The 22,747-nt window shown below is 41.8% G+C and overlaps 3 protein-coding genes across 9 annotated transcripts in view; 2 read left to right on the top strand and 1 right to left on the bottom strand.

Annotated features, from left to right (window-relative positions):
• Positions 1 to 17,643, top strand: part of LOC122567917 — a 65,363-nt gene extending 47,720 nt beyond the window's left edge. Inside the window, exons 5-6 of one of the 3 annotated variants that reach the window (XR_006316923.1) lie at positions 1,580 to 1,706; positions 1,774 to 3,047. The gene's annotated coding sequence lies outside the window, so the exon portion shown is untranslated. Of the gene's footprint in view, positions 1 to 1,579; positions 3,049 to 14,849 lie in introns of those variants that run through there. The other 2 variants (XM_043727073.1, XM_043727074.1) reach the window with 2 other exon arrangements.
• Positions 17,644 to 17,813: 170 nt separating this feature from the next.
• On the top strand, positions 17,814 to 20,191 carry LOC122568023 (uroporphyrinogen-III synthase). Its single transcript, XM_043727304.1, has 3 exons — positions 17,814 to 18,254; positions 18,339 to 18,976; positions 20,055 to 20,191. The coding sequence occupies exons 1-2, from the start codon at positions 18,068 to 18,070 to the stop codon at positions 18,950 to 18,952; spliced, it is 801 nt and encodes a 266-aa protein (XP_043583239.1). The 5' UTR covers positions 17,814 to 18,067; the 3' UTR covers positions 18,953 to 18,976; positions 20,055 to 20,191.
• Positions 19,968 to 22,587, bottom strand: LOC122568015 (tyrosine-protein phosphatase non-receptor type 14). Of its 5 annotated transcripts, none has more exons than XM_043727283.1 (7): positions 22,538 to 22,587; positions 21,378 to 21,744; positions 21,138 to 21,306; positions 20,901 to 21,062; positions 20,742 to 20,830; positions 20,471 to 20,672; positions 19,968 to 20,396 (listed from the first exon to the last, which is right to left on the bottom strand). In XM_043727283.1, the coding sequence occupies exons 1-7, from the start codon at positions 22,560 to 22,562 to the stop codon at positions 20,073 to 20,075; spliced, it is 1,338 nt and encodes a 445-aa protein (XP_043583218.1). In that variant the 5' UTR covers positions 22,563 to 22,587; the 3' UTR covers positions 19,968 to 20,072. The 5 variants fall into 5 exon arrangements, with proteins under 5 accessions (XP_043583218.1, XP_043583222.1, XP_043583219.1 ...); XM_043727287.1 differs by lacking the exon at positions 22,538 to 22,587 and adding an exon at positions 22,442 to 22,483; XM_043727284.1 differs by lacking the exon at positions 22,538 to 22,587 and adding an exon at positions 21,942 to 22,433.
• Positions 22,588 to 22,747: the final 160 nt, after the last annotated feature.

The raw sequence follows: 22,747 nt of genomic DNA, 5'->3' as shown, positions 1-22,747 counted from the left end.
GAACCGCGTATTTTTCAAAGCTCGAGCTTTCGTATCTTCACGATCAGACATATCCGTTATGACTTACCTAACACTGATCGATCTCCTTGGTGTTCGATATCGTCCGACGCCCATTTCCTTCTCGGTCTTTTCAATCCCATTTGAATCTCGATCGACCATCGATTCTTCACGATGTTTCGCGCTTGGAAAGAAGCCAGCGAAACGTAGAAAAGCTCGTACGTGTTCTTTCGTCTGACTTTTCTTTCTGGTACTTCGTATATGGCATATCGTTTAGCATACAATCATAGCGTTGCACTTCCTCCTACCGTGTTGTTCGGGATGGTTGCATCTGCAGGGTCTTCGAATGGCCTCCCATACGAGGCCAGGTGCGGTCGATCGAACGATGATAACGTCGCGGTGCCGATATTAATCGATATTCTAATCGGTTAATCGATGCCGCGGGCCTCTTTGAACGTAATATCCGCTCATAACGGGCCACTTGTGCTTCTTCCTGGCCGATGATAATCATCGACGAGGCCTGAACGCGTCGTCGAGGCCACGAGGAAACTAACTGTCCGATCCAACAACGACCGTACTCAGTTCCACTGTTTTTTTTTCCTCCTCTGAATATTGATTTCAATACAGCGATGGTTTCGTGTGGGAATTGATTCTCGGTTGAAGCTCGATTCTCACGGCGAGCGGTATCTTTCGAGCTGCTTCTGAAATGGAAGAATTCTTTAGACGCTTTCAAGACAAATTAGCTGACAAAGATCATTCTCTGGGACTATTTGCGCTCCTTCAGAATAGAATTTTAAAAGATGTTGCTTCAGGAGCTCTTCAACGACTTATGCGCATTACGATAAAGGAACTGGAAGACAGCCAGTAGGTGTATACATGTCAGAAGAGCATTAACGCGTGTATTTGAAACAGGAACGGCTGTATATTTCACAGCTTTAGAATCAGTAAGACATTTCGAAGCAGAGAGATCCTGTAATAGATCGTTACAATTATAATATGTACGGAGAACTCGACTTTAGTTTCATTCGTAGTACGTCTGACAGTCACCAGTACGGTAGTTCCAACTTTTCAACTTATCATTTAAAGAGATAGAAAGAAAAATGTTTATCACTCGTAGCAAAAATATAAAAAAAAAGTTGATAGATGATATAATGTACACAGAGTCTCGAGGCCACTTCATATCGAATGGCCTCGAAGGAATTCATCCGGAGGATTGGCGCGGCACGGCTACAACACGGGAGAAACGCACGAACGCGTTATTTGAATTTTACCGACGCTTCGCGGCCGTTCGTTCGCGGAATCCGCGCTTTACCGACTGCAGATCATTTGCGCCCTTTCGCCACTTTCGTCACACCCTTGCCAGACGATCATGAATTATTCAGGGTTTCGCCGCGGCCCCTGCGAATCCGCGCTTTTGCCGGCCGGTTAAGTTCACCGTGGCTGCGTTTCGAATCTCTGCTCCTCCCAGCCTCGGAATCCATCGGATCCTCTCTTCGAGCAGCTCTCCTAGGGAAGTACGATGCGTTTTGCATTTGAATGCCGGCCACTTGGAATTATCCGGCTGTCTCCTTTCTTTTTCCAGCGCCTTTTATCATTTCACGCTTCGGGAAACTTGGAGAACCCAGAGGATCGCTTCTTCTGTGGATACTGGCTTGTACACGGACTGTGTCGATGCGTGCTTTCTATGAGTCGATGTTTGACAAGTAGAGGTAGAAGAGAGATTATTCTGCTACCAAAGTCGTTAAACTTTCAGAAAACCAAGCCTCTAACTTACAGCTTCGAGGTTCGAGTCGAGAGACTCGAGTTTCTTGCAAAAGTTAATGTGTCAGCGGAAGCATAATTGTCGACGTTGCATAATCCGGAATTACGCGACGAATTCACGGGGGTTTCGCGATGCGGCTGACGGCGACGACCTCGCGGCGACCTTCTTCCCTTCGGCAGCAACTCACGCGAGAACAATCGAGGCGAAATTCAGCGCGGCAGCCGGCGAGGAAAGAACGCATTATCTCAAATCGAGGATCTCCTGCGCTTCGACCGGATGTCGAGGCCTCAAGGTTTCGGCGCCGACTTTGACCGTGACGGCTGCCTCGGGGCTGTCGGCGCCAATTATTCCTGCTTGCTGAAGCTTTGAATTGTTGTGACAACCACGCTTTTTCTTGAGTAACAGATCTTATTTACACGATTCATTTTTACGAAGGTGTAAAGTATCCCTTCTCTTGTTAGAGATCTCACGTTCAAAGAATTCGATCTTTAAAATACTTTTGTAGGTTTCATGTTGAAGAGTTTGCGTTGCTATTTCGAAATTAAAAAAAGATCCACGTGTGAGCGTTGAAATATAGACGATTGTACGAATCGGGGAACATCGATAACGTTAATGACGAACAGTTAGGCGACGTTGACCGCTTATCGGCGGCTCGCGAGAAAAGCCTCGGCCGAGATCGATGCATCGATGAATACAGCCACGACCAGGGAACATATAAAATGCACGGGTTATTGTCGCCGGGACCCTTACCGACAGCTGCTCGTTAGTTGTTGCCAGCCGCGGAGGTGAACCAGTCGAACCTACTCTTATACTGGGTGTTTCCCTTCGAACCGATTATCGCGACTGTCCCAAAGGTTTTTGTCAGAAGTGCATTTGAAAAGTTAGTAGAAACGTTACTTTCTTCAGGCTCTACGTAGCTATATCGTATTCCGTACTCTTATCAGAAATCCATTGTTAATGCTAAACTCTGATAGAACGATCTCTGTATGTTCGAAAAGTTTATTACGAAAAACTGCCTACTGTGTATTATGAAAACGACGCTTGTACTATTTTTATTTCCTTTCCTTACCTTCTATGGATACCTGGAGGTATCAAATAAGAATTGAGAAATACCGAAGACTGTACTTAAGATGCTAACAAATTTCACAATAGATATGCGACCTCCGCTTCGAAAGCTATCTGTTACCTACATTATCTACCTTCTGCAAAGTATTCTATCGTTTTAACAGAACTCTGAGTGAACTTTGTACTCTGAGAACGCCGATATGGAAGACGCCTGATGGAAGAATGAAAGATGGTTTCGATTTCCACACAGAGAGCTAAAGAAATTCTTGCGGACGAAGAAGAAATGCCCGAAAAGTAGAAGAATTCGATGAAAATCGTTCCGAGAGGAACACCCTGTGCTTGTGCCGAGTGGAAGGCGAGCACAGCGCCAGAAGAGAGCAGAGGAGAAGAAGAAAGCAGGCGAAGGCAAAGTAAAGGGACAGACCACGCCTTGCGCCGCCTTGGCAGTGGAGAGTTCGCCTCCGCTTCTTCGCCTCACCTCGCCTCGAGCATAACTAATATATCGACGGGTCCGTGCCCCTTGCCTCCCTCGCCCCCTTCCGCCCCCTCGTCCTCTTTCACCTCTAGCACCGGCGATCCGCGATTCACGTGATCCCTCTGACGCTCGAGCACTCGCGAACACGCGACTCTTCCAACAACTCTCGATGCTCTTCACGCTCTGGCCTTTCACGCTCTGATTCGAGATATTCCGATGCGTTTGCCTTCTCGAGAAACACTGGCAACAAGCATCGAGGAATACAGGCAATTTTCAAACGTTTTATCAAGGAGAAATGACTTTCGCTGGGAATTCAGACGAAATGGTTGAATTTTGAGGATTACGGTTAGATATTTCATCTCTGAGGATTCAGACGAACTCGTTGAACGCACAGATAAGTTTCGTAAAAGCATTACAAAAAGATCAGCTTCTAAAAAAGCTGCAACTCGTTTTAGAATGGAGGATACCATTTGCTGAATAATCGAGGGAATTCGCAGACGTACAGATACGTAGGTATCGCCGTGCGCTACCAAATGATTGGCATTTGACAAAGCTGCATTTTCGTTCAGAATACAAGATACAATCTCCTGTCCTGTTAGAGGAATCCAAAGATTCAGGTACAAATAGATTTCATCGAGTATTATGAAAAAAAAAAAAAAAAAATGAAGAAAGCTGTAACCTTCTTCAGATTAGAAGACGTTTAGATACCTTAGCTATTTCCTGAATAATTAAAATACACTTAGAGGAAGGTTTCACGGAATCGCGAGAAAAAAATTGACACACTACGCGTGTCGCCGGTCACGCCAGCAGATTAAGTTAATACCCTCGAGATCGTATCGTTCGCAAACGAGCGTTACGCGGATGGGAACAACTCCACGAAGGTCTCGAGCACGGTGTCACTGGGTTACTGGAAAATTTTCCAGACCAGCAATCGCGACAGCAGCCGCGGCTACTCGCCGACATTCCATTCACGATCGAACCTTTATCGTCGTTAATTGAGTCGCCAGCGTATCGAGCACGTGTTTCCCCTATTTTAAATTCAGCCGCGAATGCAATCTCGAATTAAAACTCGCGCGATCTTTGTCCTAAGCCTGTCCAAACAGGAAACACGGAAGAAAAATAAAAAGTTGAAAGAGCAAAATGCAGAAATCTTTGTCGAAAAGTGATACGAGTCAAAAATAAAGCAGACTTCTTTGAAAACGACGTACGCTTTTAATCGAACGCGTGGAAAGTTGCAAAAATTCTGAAAGCTAAAGGAAGAAACGAACTTATCTTCCAGCTGAAAGGTTCGAAAGCTTGAGAAGGTTTAGACAGGCTACCGACTATCACGTATCGAGGTGTAGCGATTGACGAAAGATTCCGCCGCTTCTCACAGTGTCACTGGGTTAGTGGATAATTTTCCAGGCGAGTAAGCGCGCCGCGTGAGAGCGAATCCGAGCGAGTTGCATTGCGGCAACGCGATTCGCTCGAACGTGCCTCGATAGCGGAGCACGGGCACGAGAGCCTCGTAAACTATTTGCGTGACCATAAAAATCGAACGGAACATTAGCAACGCGCTTGCTCGCTCTGATATACAGAGCATTACGCGCGGTTAATTGCCCGCGAAATTCAAAACCTCCGTGTTTTCCACTTACAACCGATCATTCGCCATTCGTAACGCGCCTGCAAACTTTACAAAGACATCCGGCGAAAATTCGTCGACTCTACCGATTGATTTTTTCCCTGAAACTTGTCCCTCTAAATGATTAACTTTGAACTTTTTAAAAAATAAGCGATTTAGGATTTTAAGATTCGCCAAACGATTTAGAGCACGATACCAAAAAATCGAATCAAAGCGTCGTTAAATCCGAAAATAATTCGATAAACAAATACTCGAGCTATCTCTAAACGAAGAACCAAAGAAAATGAGTAGAATCTCAGCGTTCCCGCGACCATATGGTATAGACGCGAATTAATAGACTCATCGAGCTTCCGTTCCGATACCGAGCGAAGTAAAAAGCGAGCAAGTAGCGATCAAGAAAGCAGGGGGGTGGGGGCCGATTACGACGCGATCCGAGGAGAAAGAGAAACTCGTCATCGAGAGCTGCTCGCCTGCAGGCCATGAGATCGCTTTAATCGGTAACCCTCTCGGCTGCTAAATAAATAACATTGTATTACACACCGTCGCCGATCTCCGCATCTCACGGAAGACGAAGGAACGCGCGGATCGTTTTCCCAGGCGTGTGTCTGTGTGTTGCACTCCCGTTATCGTTATCCTCTCTCACGTACGAATCGACGCCGCGCGCCGCCCGATTCAGCCTCACGACCGCGCGAAACCCGCGCCCGTTCACGGTGCTGCTAACGGTGATCGATTTTCCGACCACGGGAACGATACTACTCGTGTAAACGTCGGTATGGTTGACCTACGGGTTTCTCTATTTCCCATTAATCTACTCGAAATCGATCTCCAGCTAAAAGATCTAATTCTAATAAAAGACCTATGATCCAACGATACGAAGCGAAGATTAATATTTGATAACGATGGAAGAAGATTCTAGCAATGTTAATTTACGGATTGAAATAGGAAGCACTTGGCACTTTTGCGACGAAACGCGATAAACGTTAAAACATTGCAACGTCGCATCGTGCCAAGCGAAGCTTCTTAGAAAGATACAACTGCCTGTTTAAAAGGTCCCGCGTACCGAGAATCAAAAACTAGTTTCACCGTGGCTCTATCGGACGGTTCGTACATTCGTCCTCTGCTATCAGAGCGGACGAGCATTTTTACGTGACGAGACAAAGAAACGAGTGTCGATAACGGTGCCGTTTCCCTTGTCTCCTCCTCCTCCTCCTCCTCCTCCCCTTCCCATATCTCAATCTCTGCCTGCTTTTCTCTACGCGTTTTCTTCCATCATCGAACATCCTCTTCTTCAGCTTGGAAATAGATGCTCGATCTCACGGATTTCCACTTTCGATTCGTTCTACATGGAAAATCGTGTTCTCCGCGTGAGAAAATCGCGTTCGCTACTGGAACGCGCCAGAGCCCTTCGTTACTTCTTTTCTTCTTTCGTCTATTCTTTTCTTCTTTCCGTACTAGGAGGAACGATCGTTCGAGGCTCGATCGTTTCACCGTTGGAAATTGTGCGTTGCTGGTATACGTTGGTGAAACGGAAACGAAGGGCCACAATTATAGCAGTCGTTACTTTTCCCGCTGTAACCAGAGTGACTATGTATCTCTCGGTCGATTAACTATGACCTTCGCCGCTCTGGCGAACGTAGAAACTCGGACGAACACTCGTACGCGAACATAACCTCCTTCTATTTATGTACAGGGTGGTCCGACTACCTCGATGCTGACTGCTGTTTGAAATTTGTACGATCGTGTAACTCGTGTTCGAATCGTGTTCACGATAATGGCCAACGTGTACTTGCTTATAGTTGATAGTTGAATGCTGTGATCGATGCAAAACATTGGTTCCATACGTCAGTCCTAATGTTGGTCCTGTAGTCCGAGCGAAATAGATTGTCAAGGTCGCTTCCCCTGCTTCGAACAGCGTCGGTAGTCACTCTCCTCTTTGTAATTTTGTTACGTCCATGGACATTCCTTGATCTTTTCTATTTGTAATATGAAAAAAAAAGATGATATGAAGTAGTAGAACAAGTGAAAAAATATTTTCTCACAGTCTTAAAATCGATTTCCTTCATAATCGAACTTTCTTTCCACCTATTTCATTTACCTTCTTCCATTTACTTTCGTTTGCGTAACATAATCGTGAGAAACTTAAAATCGATATCTCGTAACGATACCGGCAATCTCTTCCCATAACCGTAACTCGAAACTGATCTTTAAGTTGCGTCAAAATATTCACTGGAAGAAAACGTCGGCCATCGAGACCCTTTTCCAGGCATTTCCGACGGACGCCTCGATTAATTGCCTCGATTAAGGAATCACCATAATAATCATGTGCGCGATCGAGGTCGACGTTGGGTGGAAAAGCTTGCGTATCCTGCACTTAGAAGGAAAGGGTGCAATTATATTTGCAAATAGGGGAGTCCCTTGCATGCGTGGCAATGCAAATCGCGTCAAGATCTTTGACTGCTTGCGCTCCGAACAAGATAGATAAAGAAACAAACAACTGATTTGAGAAACTAACTATCGATTACGTGGATCGATTGCCAAAACAAATGGACTTGTTTCTCTAATTTTCCTTTCGGTCTCCACGTTCTTGAAAGTTGTCACTTTAATTTTTCCTAAAAAAAAAAAAAGCAAAAATCGGACATAATCTTCCGAAATTAACTTTCTCAGGGAAAAGAGCAACATTATCTTTTCCGCGTGAGCTTCTGCGTCCGCATTAAAAGATATCTCTCAACAAAAAAATTAACCTTTATGAATATCGTCTTGCCGATACCGACTTTTTACATTGCGATCAGGATGCTTTCGAACGATAGGTAAATACTTTCTGTAGCCACGATATCTCGAACATTCGACGTACGCTGCTCGTTACCTGTTGCTGCGAAACAGACGTTGACCGCAACACCTGCGGAAATCACGGAAGATCACGGAGCTGGTTGCGCAACCAGAGGGCTAGAGAACGAGGCGTGATGGTTGGAAATCAATTAGGGGTATACGTTGCATCGGCACCAATTAAGTTTTCTCCGGGCGACAATGATAAATTGTGTCGGGCGTCTATTGCGGCCGGTCGATTATAAAGGTCACCGAGTGAAAGTGCGCGGCCAATTAATACCGATCGATACCGAGCGCGATCCTTTCCGATAATAATTACCCACCGCATCAAGTACGCGCGAAAATCCAGTCTGTGCAATTGCCAAGCTGTGCAACCTGTACGTAACGATTTTCATCGTTGGCAACGTTCACCTTCTGGCTCGTCATGCTTCTCTCGATAAACCATCGTTCCAAGAGAATGGATATTCATGAAAGAAGCTACGCGAGAAACAAACTGTACCATGTAGGCAGATGTAATTTAGGAAACTGTCGGGTTATACTTGATCGTATTTTGGATTATCATAGAGATTTGTTTTACGCTCGGTCGTCATTTGTTTCGACTCGAGGCTGATTCGAGATTTGTATTTTGTCAGCATCTGTCACGAAAGGAAAAAGATTATGACATAGGGTTTCTTGATTGTGCAAAAAAGGAAAAAAGAAGAAGAATCTATCCAATAAGACGATGACAGGATAAAATTGCGGTATCCTAAAAAGGAGACGAAGAGGAATGATGCCTGCTTGCGCGTGATAAGTGTGATGTATCTGCATACAGGGCGTTTCAAAGCTGCACGTTCAATCGCTGATCTAAACCTCGTCCATCTTTCCCATCTAAATTCTCCAAAATTTTATCGAACAGAAAAGAAATTAAACTGACAAATTTGTATTTTAAACAATTGTGTCAGGGTGTCCTCCCGACTTTGCCATCGCGATAAAACCAGCTTTACAGGATTTGGAGGTTAGATCGGAGTTCGCAGAATTCGAAATTCTTTTCCGGTCGACCACGGTCAAGCCGAATGGAGCGAAGCGATCTGGGTCGGCCGATTGCTAACAATGCGCTTTGTGCAGCGCGTGCAGCGAAGGAAGGAAGGTACGATCTACGTGTGCATCGGAAAATAGCTGGCTGCTCGCCTACGTGCACGTGTCATGCAGTTGGCTCATTCGTTCCCTGCTATTTGTTGTTACATTTTCTCCCTTCGACAAACTGAATCTAGTTTGAATGTCCCTTTGAAACACCTCTGGACTCGCGCCTTACGTTACCGTTACGCGGCTTCATGTCGTATTCGCTACCCTTATCATTTGAATTTATTGGTCTTATCGCAGTGAGCTATGGCGATACGTCTATTTTCCGTACATGACAAATATTGGAATTGTTGCGAATAAAAATTTCCAAGTAGAAAATAGATGCAATCGTGGAAGAGTAAAAATAATAAACTTTTAAAGCGTCAGCTTTAGAATTCTTTCGCCAAGTATACGTACGTTAACCCGAAAGGTATCAAACAATCGAACGGGAAAGAAAGGTTTTACAGCTCGATTTTTCCCTTCCACGTACCGCGAGTCTCGCCAGGCTACGCTCTTCCCACGAATTTCATTCTCGATAAGCGGCCAAGATTTAACTAAGATTCTCGTATTAGTACGGCTGAGTAGCATAACATGGTTGAGAACGGTACATGAGACGGCGACAAAGGCCGCTCAAGTAACTTATGGGTATGAACTCTGCAAAAGGACTTCCTGTATGACCTCTGATCGGGAAACAAGGCCGTGGCCACGAGCTGACTCGTTCCACCAGCTAGACGCCGCAAGTGCGGAATATTCTCACCGTCTTGCTCCATCCTTCGTTCTACTTGGTCACGATGCAAAAACTTCGGGAAAAATTCCGATTACCGATAAGAGAATTTACTTAACCGGCTCGATCATCGTTTTCTCAGCGAACTTGGAATAATTCTACCGCTGGAGCTTTTCCAGAAAGCTGAGACTTAGAACTGTGAAATACCGTTTGACAAATTTGTCAATTGGCTGATTTTTATTTTTTATTTAATTACGAACACCAGAGGAGAACTGTTCGCCAGAAGTGGCACGCGCGACAGTTCACCAAAATCGTCGAAGAGGAAGCGGCGTACCATCGAGTACGGGGGAGGGGGGGGGGGGAAACCCACTTTGCTTGGCAATCGCGTCACGCTCGTTTACGCTAGTTTACGCCAGTTTACACAAGCGATATTATGTTAAGACCCATCTTTACGAGGGCCGACAACGTCTCGTGGAAAATATCCTCGGGTTTCGACGTTATTGGCGAACGGAGAAAAAGAGGAAAAGAAAGAAAGTAAGAGGAACGCAGAGTTGCTGGAAAAGAGAGACGAAAGCTGTGTGTTAGCAGCAAAGCGAATCCCAAAGCGAAGTGTTTCCTTCGAGACGATCGCGGCTGAGATATGACGTCCGACTGGCTGCCAGGCTTTGAAGGGCTTCGCAAACGATCGGTCGTTGAACCGCGAATCGTTCTTGTAGCGTTACTCCCCAACGATGGGACGTGCAAATTTCACTGGCCGACATTTGCCTGTCTGGAATTTGAGCATCCTCCGCTTCGGGCTATTTCGAGCCTGTAGCACGCTCTGAAATTTGTCTCTATCAAAGAAATTTTGAGTGCCAAGCTCTTGGGGTTCTTTTTTGGAACTTTATATTTGGATAAGTTTGATATCGCTGTTTGTAAAATACGGTATTCCCCGAATTTATGAAATTTCTACTTCGTCGAGTAATCATTTGAAATTCCAAGTTCTCGTATTGTTCAACCATTCTTGAATATGGTATTAAAGGAGGATATTTCTTCGTAAGAAAATTGTGAACAATAGCATTCACGGTTACCATAAAATTTTACAGCCGTCACTACGATTATTATCGTTAAACGTTAAACCTTCCCATTGCTTCGTGGCACGACAGTCGGCATATAATAGCAGAAAGGAAGTAATTAAAATTCGATAAAAGGGGAAAGCATCAGCTGCGTTCGATTTTCGTGTGGCATACGGATCCTGGCGAATCCTACGCCACTGCGGGGTAAGAAAGAGCGAGGAGGAGGAACAAAGCGACCCACGCTGCTACGGGTATCATCATAGTCATATTCATACGCGAGTGTAAGGGCATTTCAGCACTGGGACAATAGCGAGAGCGAATTTTTTCGCGGCTGGATTGCAGCGTGGCTTTTTTGTAGCCACGCGACGAAGCGACGTCGACTGCCAATAAAGGTCCTCCTTTATGAAGCCTGCTGTAAGTACCTGGTCGCAGCTGTCCGCACGGAAACGGGCCACTGTAACCATTCTTTGTTTTCCAACCTTTCAAACGTTTCCCCTCTCAAACGACCATTCTACTGTAACTTAAAAAATTATCGTAAAATGTTTCGAGGACGTCGCGTTCCAAAGACGAAGGCTTAAGAATTCTACCGTCTCGGTTGCAACAGCTTACAAATTTTTCATTTTCCATGCTTTTTCCATGAAATAACTGCATAGCGTGTTTGAATCGAATATAGTGGTTTGGTTCGACAAAGTTCTTTCAGCGAAAGAAGTTTCACGCGACTTCAACATGATAAACGGTGGCAGGTACAACAATGGGTTCATTACCGAAAGTTTGGACCAGCTTGGGCCCCCTTAGCGAATCCTGGGCCGGCGAAGGGGTCCGGGTCGGTGACCTCTGCACACCGACGGCCGGACCGCGGCACCGGCCTTTGCGAAAAGTACACGTGCACCGAGCAAACGTCGATTCTAACACGAAGAATTTTTGTCGACGTTTAAAAATCGTTCTTCAACAATTTATAATACGATGCGTTAGTAAGCTATGAAAATATTACTATTTTATCGGCGTGCTAATATTTATGGCTTTGGAGACGATAGAACGATCGAAGCGAGAGATTAGATTATTCTGAAACTCGTACCAGTTTGTAATATTTCCTTTTTTCGAATTTGCGAGGTATAATTTTCTTTTGGTTGGATGCGGTGATCACACACAGTCGCCGAAAAATAAATACATGCACGGTCATTGTGCGGCCACGCACGATGGAACAACGGCAGAAGGGTTTTTGTTCCAACGTATGGCGTACCATGCGCGGCGACTCGTGTCGTGTCATTCACTCGACGCGATACAACGCCACGAAAGAGACTGCAAAAGCTGCAAAAGCCAACTTCTTTTCACTCTCGACGAAAATATCTTGTTGAAAAGGATTCTTGGAAGAGTAGTTGAAACTTTCCTTAACCCTTTGAGGGTTCTTCAAACTGTTTCACGTATCATTCGTCACACTTCGCAAACGTTACATCTTCCAGTTTATCGTTGTTCAGCCTATTCTTTAGCGTACGGTTACGGTACGATAACGACGCAATACGGTTTGCGTTTAACTCGAATAGAAAATAAAATGTGCGGTCTATATTTAGAATCGATCTTACGCAGAGATTCCTCTCGCGTTTCAATTTGCCTCTTGCCTGCTTTCGATGCAAATAAAAGGAGGCGAAAAAAGAGAAAGAAAAAGGAAAAATCACGTTTTCGATTTAACATCAGACGCAAAATTAATGATCGTTTACGATTATTAATAGCGACGCGAAAGCCTCGACCGTCGTCGAACGCGAATTTCGCACGATTATCGTCGAATGAAATACCTCAGCTGAGGCTCTCGTAGTAATTGCTACGTACCGTCGAGTGATAAATAATTTGCAAATATGCCGCACCGCGCAATGACAACATTGTACATAGGGGCGGGCTCGCGGTATCGATAGTCGCCTGGAGATTTATCGATTCGTTCGATTGCCGTTTCACAAACGCGACCTTGAATACCTTGCATCCTTTGTCTTGCTCCTTTTTTCCGCGCGTACGTCCATACACCGCTCTATTAGTTGTTCCATCTTCTTCTATCGATGGTAGACAATCACCGATGTGCTTTCGCTGATAAGATTTATCGCTTCAGTTTGTCGAAAATAATCGTTGTTTAAGCTTCGTACTAAAACCTCAGATGGATGAAACATGTCTGTTGATGGAAACATGAAAAATCCGAGTCGAAAGACAATGTGATTTCTATTCCGTCAAAGGAACAAATCTTTTCTAACAAGTTGCTTTTCGAATCGTTTGAAACTTTGTTGATTGAAAAGACTAGGTTCGAAAGATAACGGAGAACTGAGGCGAGGGCCATGTGAGAAGAGAAGAAGGAGGAGAGAAGCTATTGACCCGTTTGATTGATTAAAACGTCGAGCGCGTCGCAGTTGTTCGATCGCTAAATGAATTTCGTTCGCCGCGCTAGCCAGGTATACAAAGCGGTGCTTTAAATCTTCGGGGCTTAATAATAATCAGTCTGAAGGCTCGTAACTCTTCGCCGTGAATCCTCCGTCTGGGGGGGACGTTGAACGCAACAGGCTAGGTGGAACGCCATCGTGAGGGCGTGCTGAAGCATTCGCCCAACCGAAGTAAAACCAAGAAGAAAGCTGCGTTTCAAAATATATTTTATGCGCTTACTTTTCTCTTTTCTTACTTCGATAATAAGAAATTGATAAAAAAGATAAGTATAGACAGAGATTAGAAATATTCAGGTAGTCGAGCGAGTGGAAGCCTGTGGGCGCCATTTACCATTATTAAAAGCACATTATTACGCCACCGGTATTATTTTGCGGCGATAATAAATCGTCGTGAAATTTTAATTACCAATTGTATAAAACGCTCGGATATTTTTAGATATTATTAGTCGTGAGGTAAACGTCTGGAACAGCTGTAAACGAAGGCATTTTCTGCCCTCTTTACCTTCCCCCGTCATCTTTCTCATGAATCATCTTGATAACGATCCACTTGTGCGATGGAATCGGCGTATTTCATTACTTATTCGATCATGACCTATCCCGCACGGGTCGCCGCACGTCCTCCGCGAATAATAAAGCGGTCGTTTTAACACTGCAAACCGCCACTGAAATTCTTGATGTTTCAATTGAATTTCAAACGGAGCGTAAAGCGCCGCTAACCATCTTCAAGACGCGTGTATATGTATAAGAGAACGCGAGCACAGGATGGCTGGTGTATTCGTCTGGCCGTTTATTATGGCACCGAAGGAAATTACGAACGCGCAGCCTGTGGCCGTGGCGGTAGCCGAGTGGTGCGCGGGAATATACGAGTGGCGGCAGGAAATGAACGCCAGCCTCGAAAACTCGGATGAGCTCGAGTGCCTTCGTGTCTCCTCTGACTAAACGAAAATATAGCGAACATCTGAATTTAAAGAAAATATAACTTCGTACAAAATATCTTGATGTTTCTCTGAAACTATCCCTTTTTTACAACGCGTTCCAGTTTTCGGAAATTTTCGACAGATTAGACACTCCCCTGAAGGAATATCTATGTGCGATCTTAGCTCCGTTTTCAAGACACGAATCATCAACGAATCGAGAAATCCCTTGGATTCTCCTGTATGCACCACGATACATTGTTTCCCACGTAAAAGAGAGAAGATGGTCAGTATCGCGGAGGGCAGGCCTGCATTCTGCATCGGCAATTTGCATGACCGATGATCGAGCACTGGTGCACTGACGGTGGACTAGGTGCATCGTCATTACGCACTGACCAGATACGATCAAACTGTCGGTAATGATAGTCGCGCGACCCGGCGCACGTACGACGAACGCCAGGGTCGCGTTTATTAAATTACGTCAAATTATTGGTACGCTCGAAGGGTCGATTATCGGGGCTGCTCGTTCGACCGCCAGGGATCGTTCTCCTTTTCCTCGATTACCGCGGGAAACCAGCACGTGGTGGTAGCTGAGATCTTCATGCTCTTGGACACGGCTCTTTGCCGATCTACCATCCGTCTATCGGTCTATCCTGACACCATTCCTGTTAAGACGGAAAGAGAAAGGGACGGAAACGAGAGCGAAATTAGATGTAAGAAAGTTCATTTTCCCGAGGGGAGTAATAAATAATAATATTTTCATAATAAAGTAGATTATTATTTCTACATCGTTCCCTAGAAACAACATCTTCCCAATTTTATCCTATTAAACTTGCTTTCTATACGAATAATCGATAAATCAACGCGACTCGATTAACGTATCAGCTTTTGATTTCAGATTCGAACCGACGAAGGGCTGAAGAAGGCAAAGAGCGGTCCGGATGGGACGTCAAGGATCTCCGATGTCTTCGATTAATCAAAACTCGTAGCCAGAGCTGAAGCAACGATGGAGGGACGGATCCAGAGTCCGTCGATGATCCCACCATTTGTCCCTTTTTCTTTCTTTTCTTTTTTAATTCCTCGCAGCCGCGACAGCCATTCGAAAACCTAACCTTTTGAATCATTCTCGCATCGAACCGCGAGAGACGGTTAGAACGAGAAAAGAGCAAGAATCGCAACAGAATACCGCGTGCTTTCTGCGATTATCACTCGAAGATTTGCATTCAACTTTCATCTCGAAGACGAGGCTGTGACGACGCTAACTGGATGACCTGAAGGAACCGGAAATGGTACTCGAAAGACGGCGCTCACGACTCGCGATCTACCAGCAAGATCTCTGTAGCTTTAGAGTAGAATAAATCTGAATATCTGACATACTTAATTAAGTAACAATAAGAAACAAGGTTAAAGATCAAGGAGACTCAGGGAACGATTTTATAAAAAAAGAAAAAAAAAGGACAAATTGTAATCTAGAGGAATAAGATAGATGAAAATCTGATTGATCTGTTTTTACGTAAACGTCAAGAGACTCGGAGTACGATTTAGGAAACTCGCTCTACCAAAGTTTGAGCGACTTTTGTAATTACAGAGATCTCGAGAAATTACTGAGAGGTGATTCGTGGAAAAATAGAGCTGCGTCGTCTTCGAAACGAGAAGAATAATCGATTGGATCCAGAACGATCAATGAAAATAGTATCCGAGGATGGTTTTATGAAATTACGAGATCGCCTCTAAAGGAAGGGAACAAAAAATAGCGAATGTAGTAGGCGGTAGAGGATAAGGTGGTCGATTACGGAAGCGCTTCTCGCGATGCAGAGATTGCGAAAAATCATCAGGCACACGATTAGCAGAGAGATTTACGTTAACACGCGCCGTTAGTTAATCTAATAGGGAGCGTAGTTAAGGATTATGAATGCCATAATAATGACTAACTTCTTGTGGTTGTACTTAAGTCATAACTTTACACTTTACTGTTTACGTTTAAGGCCAATTAAGTATGTAAGTTGCATAATATTTCACTATCGGAGTGTCTTCAAGTTAATTGCTAGGCATTTATTTCTACATCTTCTTTTGTTTTTTGTTTTTTTTTTTTTTTATTTCGATGGTTCCCGGTACCGGAAGATTCCGTGACGATAGTCGTCGACTCACTGGACAGAGGCTAAATGAATTCTAATTTTTATTTTTCTCCTTTCTTTCTCATTAAAAGGAAACTTCTTTCTGACAGACGTTGTTCACCTTTCGAACGAACGAGAGTTTGACAAATCACCAGTCATTTGTCACAGCTCCGGTTTGAGGTTCGACGAATATTCTACCCGTTACTTACAGAACAGTGAAATATTAACGAAGTACCCTTCCGACTCTCATTTTTTCAGTCTCGGATAATTATCGAGTAAAAATTCGGACGGGTAATCGATTGGTTTACAATTTTTTTCTTCAATTTACATTCATTTCTGCGTCCAGCGTTTCGAACAAAGTCGACGAAGGCCTGTGACACCCGAGATTGCGTAAAGGAACTGTTTGACAAATTCTTTATCGGAAATCAGGTATCGAGACCGCCTGCCGGATAATGGTCCTGGCCAGACTGCGCGCTCTGGACCTTGGTCTCACATTTGTGATTATTATTTAAGTAGATATTAAGCGTACTCTAGGTTAGGCTAGGCTTTTTACAATGTTTCTTTAAAAAATTTTCCTTTTACTCTTATTCTTTTTTCATCGATGAAATTTTACGAGCGGAAGTAATCAACGAACCATGTCGACGAGACGAGCGTAGTTATAAATATTTGAACAAATAATAATGATGATAGAGCTCGTGAATATTCAAAGAATCATAAGCGAGATAAGAGTCGTGCATTTATACGATTCGAATATCCCGCTAAGAGTGACCATTTTCCTCTCGATTTCGGAGGAAAGGCAAGATAGAACCGGAAGAGAATTCGATTCAAATGCTGATTTGAAAAATAGTTTCATAATAAGAATACGTTTTAATCTGTCATAATAGCTGTCACAGTTCTCTGTAACATAAGTTTCACTAGTTGTAATGTTAAGAAGTTTCTGGATTCTCATGATAAACATTCTATTTTGCGTAATGAATCCGAGTAAGAAGGCACTCGGTCCCCTTTACGATGGAACTCTGTGCGCTATAATCGTTCGTAAACCGAAAACGAATATTTCGTATATCGACGTTCGCCGAGATTTTGCCAGGAGAACAGATTGCAGTGCTGCCAGTGTTTAGCGCGTAAAACTCCCTACTTTTTTCCTTTTTCCACTCGACCATCTTATATGATATAATATCCATATTATATTTTATCCTATACATAACTTTGTCCTTTTTTCCTCGTGTCCTTTCTTTGTTAAGTCTAGTTCTTTACAGGGCATTGGGTGTATCATTGTCCGCGTCTTCATGTTGCGCCTGATTGACGTAAAAAGATGTTTCAGCATCACAAGGCGGCACGTCGGTTTTCATCATACGATTCGTGTTTTCATGGCGAAATACTCGATGCGTAAGGGTCGAGGATCGTTGTGCCTTCGAATGCACGCGTTCGAATGATACGTTTATCGATCGTAAGAACAGACATCCACTTTGTGATTTCGTAAGCAGTTGTTCAATGTTTTTTTTATACTTTCCTTAATGCTTATCTAGGATAGCTTGTGTACCCTAAAGAGTGTTTCAATAAAAGTGACAATGAAATCAATTCCGATCCTGTCTTTCCTTCGCCAAAGATATCACTTTTAACGCATTCGCTTATTGTCAGCTCAACTTACTCGTTTATTTGAAAATTCGATTATCGAAAGTAACAGCAGTTTCGATAATCAAAAGCAAATTTAGCCTCTGGTGGCGGACGATCGTACTACACTAACCAAAATGGCTGTCGTGCCGGGATACGAATTGCTGTTTTGGCGCGTAATTTATTAGTCATTTTTTCAAAATAATCCCAACGAATTGTCTCGTATTTTTGCAAATGAGTATCCTTAAATATCCGTCAACGCGTCATGTAGTTACTTGCGTCCGTTTCCGTTGATATATCGGAATAATTATGAACGTTTATTTCCGTATGAATTATCGGTGTGCGACAATTACGTTTTTTAGCGCGTGTGACGAAGGGAAAATTCACAAATATGGCACCGTGTTACGAAAAAATAATTTTATGTCGTGGCTTGTCTGAAAAGAATGATTCGCAAGAGGCTTACGTAAAAACGTTGAAAACGGCAGGTTATTCGTGCGACTGTTTGCCTACTTTACGTTTCGAATTCGTGAATATATCGGAGTTCAGAGCATGCCTTCTATCATCGTATTCATACTATGGTAGTAATATTGCATATGATTTTAGTGCCTTTTATATGTGACTTATCTTCATTCATCTCATTATCTTCTTCTATGCATTCATAGGGTTGATATTAACAAGCCAACGTGCTGCAGAGGCAATTAAACTTTCTGCAAAGGAAGACGATAACATTCTACACCCCTGGAGAATTTTGCCAGTGTATTGTGTGGGACCAGCAACCGAATCTTTTGCTAAAACTTACTTAAGTTCAGACAACTGTTTTGGTAAAGAAGCTGGCAATGCTAAAGAATTAGCTGAATTGTTAGTGGCTTCTGTTGCAGAGAAATCAAAGCCCTTACTATATCCTTGTAGCGAGATAGGGCGAGAAACAATTGAAAAGACCCTTAATGAAAATGACATAAAAGTCCATAAAATAGTTGTTTATAGAACTCTGCCTAGTGAAACTTTGGAGCATGATTTATTAAAATTCATGGACAATATGCCCAAAATATTTGTTTTCTTTAGTCCATCGATAGTAGAACATATAGTAGCTCTATTGAAAAAGAAATTATACGATATGAATAATATAAAAGCTGTTGCTATTGGACCTGTGACTGAGCAAGCACTAGTCCATGCTGGTCTGAAAGTATTTGCTACTGCGAACAAACCTGATCCAATATCTCTATTGAAGGCCATTAGTGATGCTGAGAAAAGTGGACTTGATGAAAAGACTGAATGAAGAAATTATTTATTATTGTGCTATGTAAGTATATAATTGTTATTAATCTATCGAAATTGTATTTAATTTGTTGATATTATACTATTAAGGAGATAAAAAGTGATAATAGTCATTTTATCCATGATCCAGAATTACATATTACAAATACGATAATGTGGCCTCAATAGATTAAAATATGTTTTTGTTAGTATTTATCATCTTTACATAATCTATATATAATCTATTTCTATAGAATATTTGTTGGAATATTTATTTAGTAAATTCAATCAGTTCATAGATTGATAGATATCAGTAAACTTTATTTTGTTTATAATAATAAATATATCTTATTTTATTTAACATACTGATTTAAAAAAAATAAGATTACCATTTATTTACAGTATGATATCTTGCTCTTATATGACACTCTATACATTACTATATGCTATAAATTATAACAATGTTTATGTCAAAAAACTGATATAATCAGAAAGATCACTTTCCCATCTATAATAAAGGGAATTATTTGTGAACATAATGAAACTGCGCTACGCAAAATATTAATATTTAAAAGTAGTATGTTTTAATATATAGGAGTGAAAGAACAAATAGTTTGTAAAATTGTGCGTGTCAGTCTTAACCATTAACACTTTATCGACCGATAGCCGATTAATCGGTTTTTTGTCGTCGACGCTTACCGATCGATAGCCTATTAATCGGCTTTTTGTTGTCGATCATCTTTCTCATTATTTGAGCAGTAATTTGTTATTTAGTACTAAGGTACCTTCAGCAATTGAGTCAGTTGCGTTGCTTTGTAAGCTCCCACAGTTTTAGAATTTGAAAAATCTACCGTTCGCGATGAACGAAAAGAATGATATTGGAGAGTCTAAACCGAAACAGAGCCGGCGCCAGGGAGAATCTGCGCCTGAGCTGCCGGTCGGACGTACGTATGCTGTCGAATCGCTAGCAGTCAGTAAAGTGTTAATCCAGAATGTAGGATTTTCTGTTATTTCTCATGAAGGTGTGTTTGTATGTGAATAATTATTAGAAAATACTGCTTCTTAAAAACATTTATAATACTCGGACGATTATGTTTCTCATCTCGTATGATCTTGGATGATAGAACTCGTAATTCGTAACTTCAATATCTACTTCGATTGACTACGTTACCAAGAAGGCACGAAATATCTGCTCCCACAATCGTGGATTGATTAGCGTAATAAGGCTGGGGTGGATTTCCTCCGTTATTATATTTCATTTGGACAGCAGTTTCATAATCAGGTGCTGGTCTATAGGACGGAAGTAAGGCACGTAAGTTGTTGATGTCTGTAGACGACACGGATACAACGGGATACGGTGACGTTGAGAGATCATTGTAACTAGTCCATCTTGTGTGACCCTCTGCATTTCTGTTATCCAAATTTACCGATACCGCATGATCTCCCGAATCGTTCGTGTCGCTGTCCTAAAATACGTTACAGAGATTTTACTTGGACGTGCTCTTGGCGCAATGTTGCGCTTGAATGAAATAATACTTACGAAATAACCATTAGTTGATCTCTCCATTGGCCGAGATTCTTGATGTTGCATGTAAAATGTGTGCTGTGCTATACATAAACGCCACACATATTTTGCATTGCGCGATTCGGTAAATATGAATTGCTTTGGCTCCTCGCCTTCAGCTTGACATTCTATTCTAAACGTCTTTTTGTGATTGATCACATTGCTTATATCTTTCCATCTGAAGCATATATAAATCTCCACTATAGTTGCTAATTCAGTATGTAATATATTTTTACGAAATAAATACCTATAGAATTGTGTTGTCTGTGTGTTAGGATAGATGACCATAATCCCATTGACAGATATTCCTAGTATCACTTCATTATTTCCATTGTCCTGTAAGTCAAAGTCCTCAATCTTGTTGTTGTGTTAAAGACTATGCAAACTATAGGATCAATGTGAATACCTTAGTAGAAAATGTTTCATTTCCATATCCCTCTAACTGCATAACAATAGAAATGTATAGTTCCTCTGCTGCAGGCTGAGTAACACCAACCAGATTCTTGTATTGACATACTGCAGTATGCAAAAGAGAATCTGGTCCTCCAGGATCTGCTTGAATAACATCCTGAATAATAAAATGAAGTAAGAATCAAATAAGGCATATCTAATAATTCTTTTATTGGTAGCTCTCTTTAATTACCTTGGGAAATAATGTACATTGTTGCAAGCACTCCATTGTATGTCGTTCTGCATCATAGTTACCAAATTCTGCTTGCATCAAGTAACTTGCTAAAAGAGTTGCTTGCCTAGAATTACACTGAAATCTACTTTCCAAAACATCGCTTTTCAATTGAAGATAATAATGATACCTAAAAACACGATATTAAAGAAATAAATGGAAATAGTTAAATGATATAGAAATATCTAAGATATTACATACCTTGTCATTTCATCTTGAATGAGTTGCACATCAGTAACATAGTACATGACCCTTAAATATAGACTGAAGTTTTTGGCTTCTTTTTCCAATTGTTTTTTCAATGGTTTGTCCATGTCAACCCATCTTGGAGATGGAGAATCATGCCTCGAAATATAACGTAAACCAAAGAATTCAGGCTGTCCTAATCCTAAACGTTGAGTCACATTGTCCAAACACTCCTGACCAAGGCTATCAATACTCAGTGTGCATTCTATGGAGGTGGTATCCAACAATTCTATGCAGATCACATACTGATTTTTGGAGACCACATTATATTGTCGACTTTTCTTCAAATGAAACTTAAACGGCATTGTAATAACGCGTTTAACTGGAAAAAGACAGCATTGGTATAATATTAAACAAAATTATAGAAATCGAATTTTTTTATTCGAATATTGGAAAGTATTTTTCAATGAAAGACTTATGCTGGAGATAACAATTTAACAATGAAAGAGAAACGAATAAAATACAAAAGATTGCAGCAATGACGCGCTTTTATTAAGACCGCGAGAGAAAAATAAGTACCGTATAACTACGACCAAACACTGAAATGCTTCACATTCCACGGTACTTTTACTTTTAATTGAAATATATATGCATACACGTACTGTATACATTCCACTCTGTCGAGCATGAGAAATGTATAATTTTTCACGTTTAATAAATCGAAAGCATTTCTAACCTCGTTTTTCACGTCATTAATGCTAGTTACAAAACTGTGGTATATATACAGTTCCTAAACCGAACTACTATGACACGAGAAGTTAAAACGATGGATTTCTCGTTTAAAACAAATTAAAGATAGCATCAGAAACTTCATAAGAAATACATCAAATGCGTAAAACGCATAAAATTAGCATATAGATTATGAATAAAAGTAGTTTTATCGAAAGTGATATGTTCTCCAAATATTGTCCAACTAGATTGGTCGTATTTTTGATATCTAAGTGAAAAACACGATCAGTGTTATATTTTTTATTAGAAAGTCAGTTAAATTTAGGCTGAAATTGTTGGAAGTTGTTTACGTTATGGATAAATCGATATATTAAATCGAAAACTTATACACTAGAGTAAAATTCTACTGGTTTTCACTAGAAATAAATATCACTAGGTCTAGTTACCGAAAAAATTCCCTAAACATCTCATTATGCAAGTAACTCAAATTCCTTGGACGTAATATGTACACGATGACTAATGGTCTTATCAAAATTAATCGCTTGCCTTTTATTGAAAATTCTGTTATCGCGTTGGATCGAATAAAATTACGAGTCTCGTGATAAGGGGAACGTGACGCGTGCAAAATTCCACTTGGTAAAGTTTTTGCGTCGTAC

This window comes from Bombus pyrosoma, linkage group LG5, assembly GCF_014825855.1.
Source record: "Bombus pyrosoma isolate SC7728 linkage group LG5, ASM1482585v1, whole genome shotgun sequence".
In the NCBI taxonomy this organism is placed as follows: domain Eukaryota; kingdom Metazoa; phylum Arthropoda; class Insecta; order Hymenoptera; family Apidae; genus Bombus; species Bombus pyrosoma.
This window is presented reverse-complemented; position numbering and strand designations above follow the sequence as displayed.

Bases quoted from the DNA above. Each gene is read 5' to 3' on its own strand.
- LOC122568015 (XM_043727283.1), bottom strand. From the start codon at position 22,562: ATGAGATGTTTAGGGAATTTTTTCG. The intron at 21,063-21,137 runs GTAATTAAAGAG...TTTATTATTCAG, and splicing joins AATGTACATTATTTCCCAAG to GATGTTATTCAAGCAGATCC. The intron at 20,831-20,900 runs GTATTCACATTG...TTTGACTTACAG, and splicing joins ATGAAACATTTTCTACTAAG to GACAATGGAAATAATGAAGT.
- LOC122568023 (XM_043727304.1), top strand. From the start codon at position 18,068: ATGGCACCGTGTTACGAAAAAATAATTTTATGTCGTGGCTTGTCTGAA. The intron at 18,255-18,338 runs GTAGTAATATTG...ATGCATTCATAG, and splicing joins ATCATCGTATTCATACTATG to GGTTGATATTAACAAGCCAA.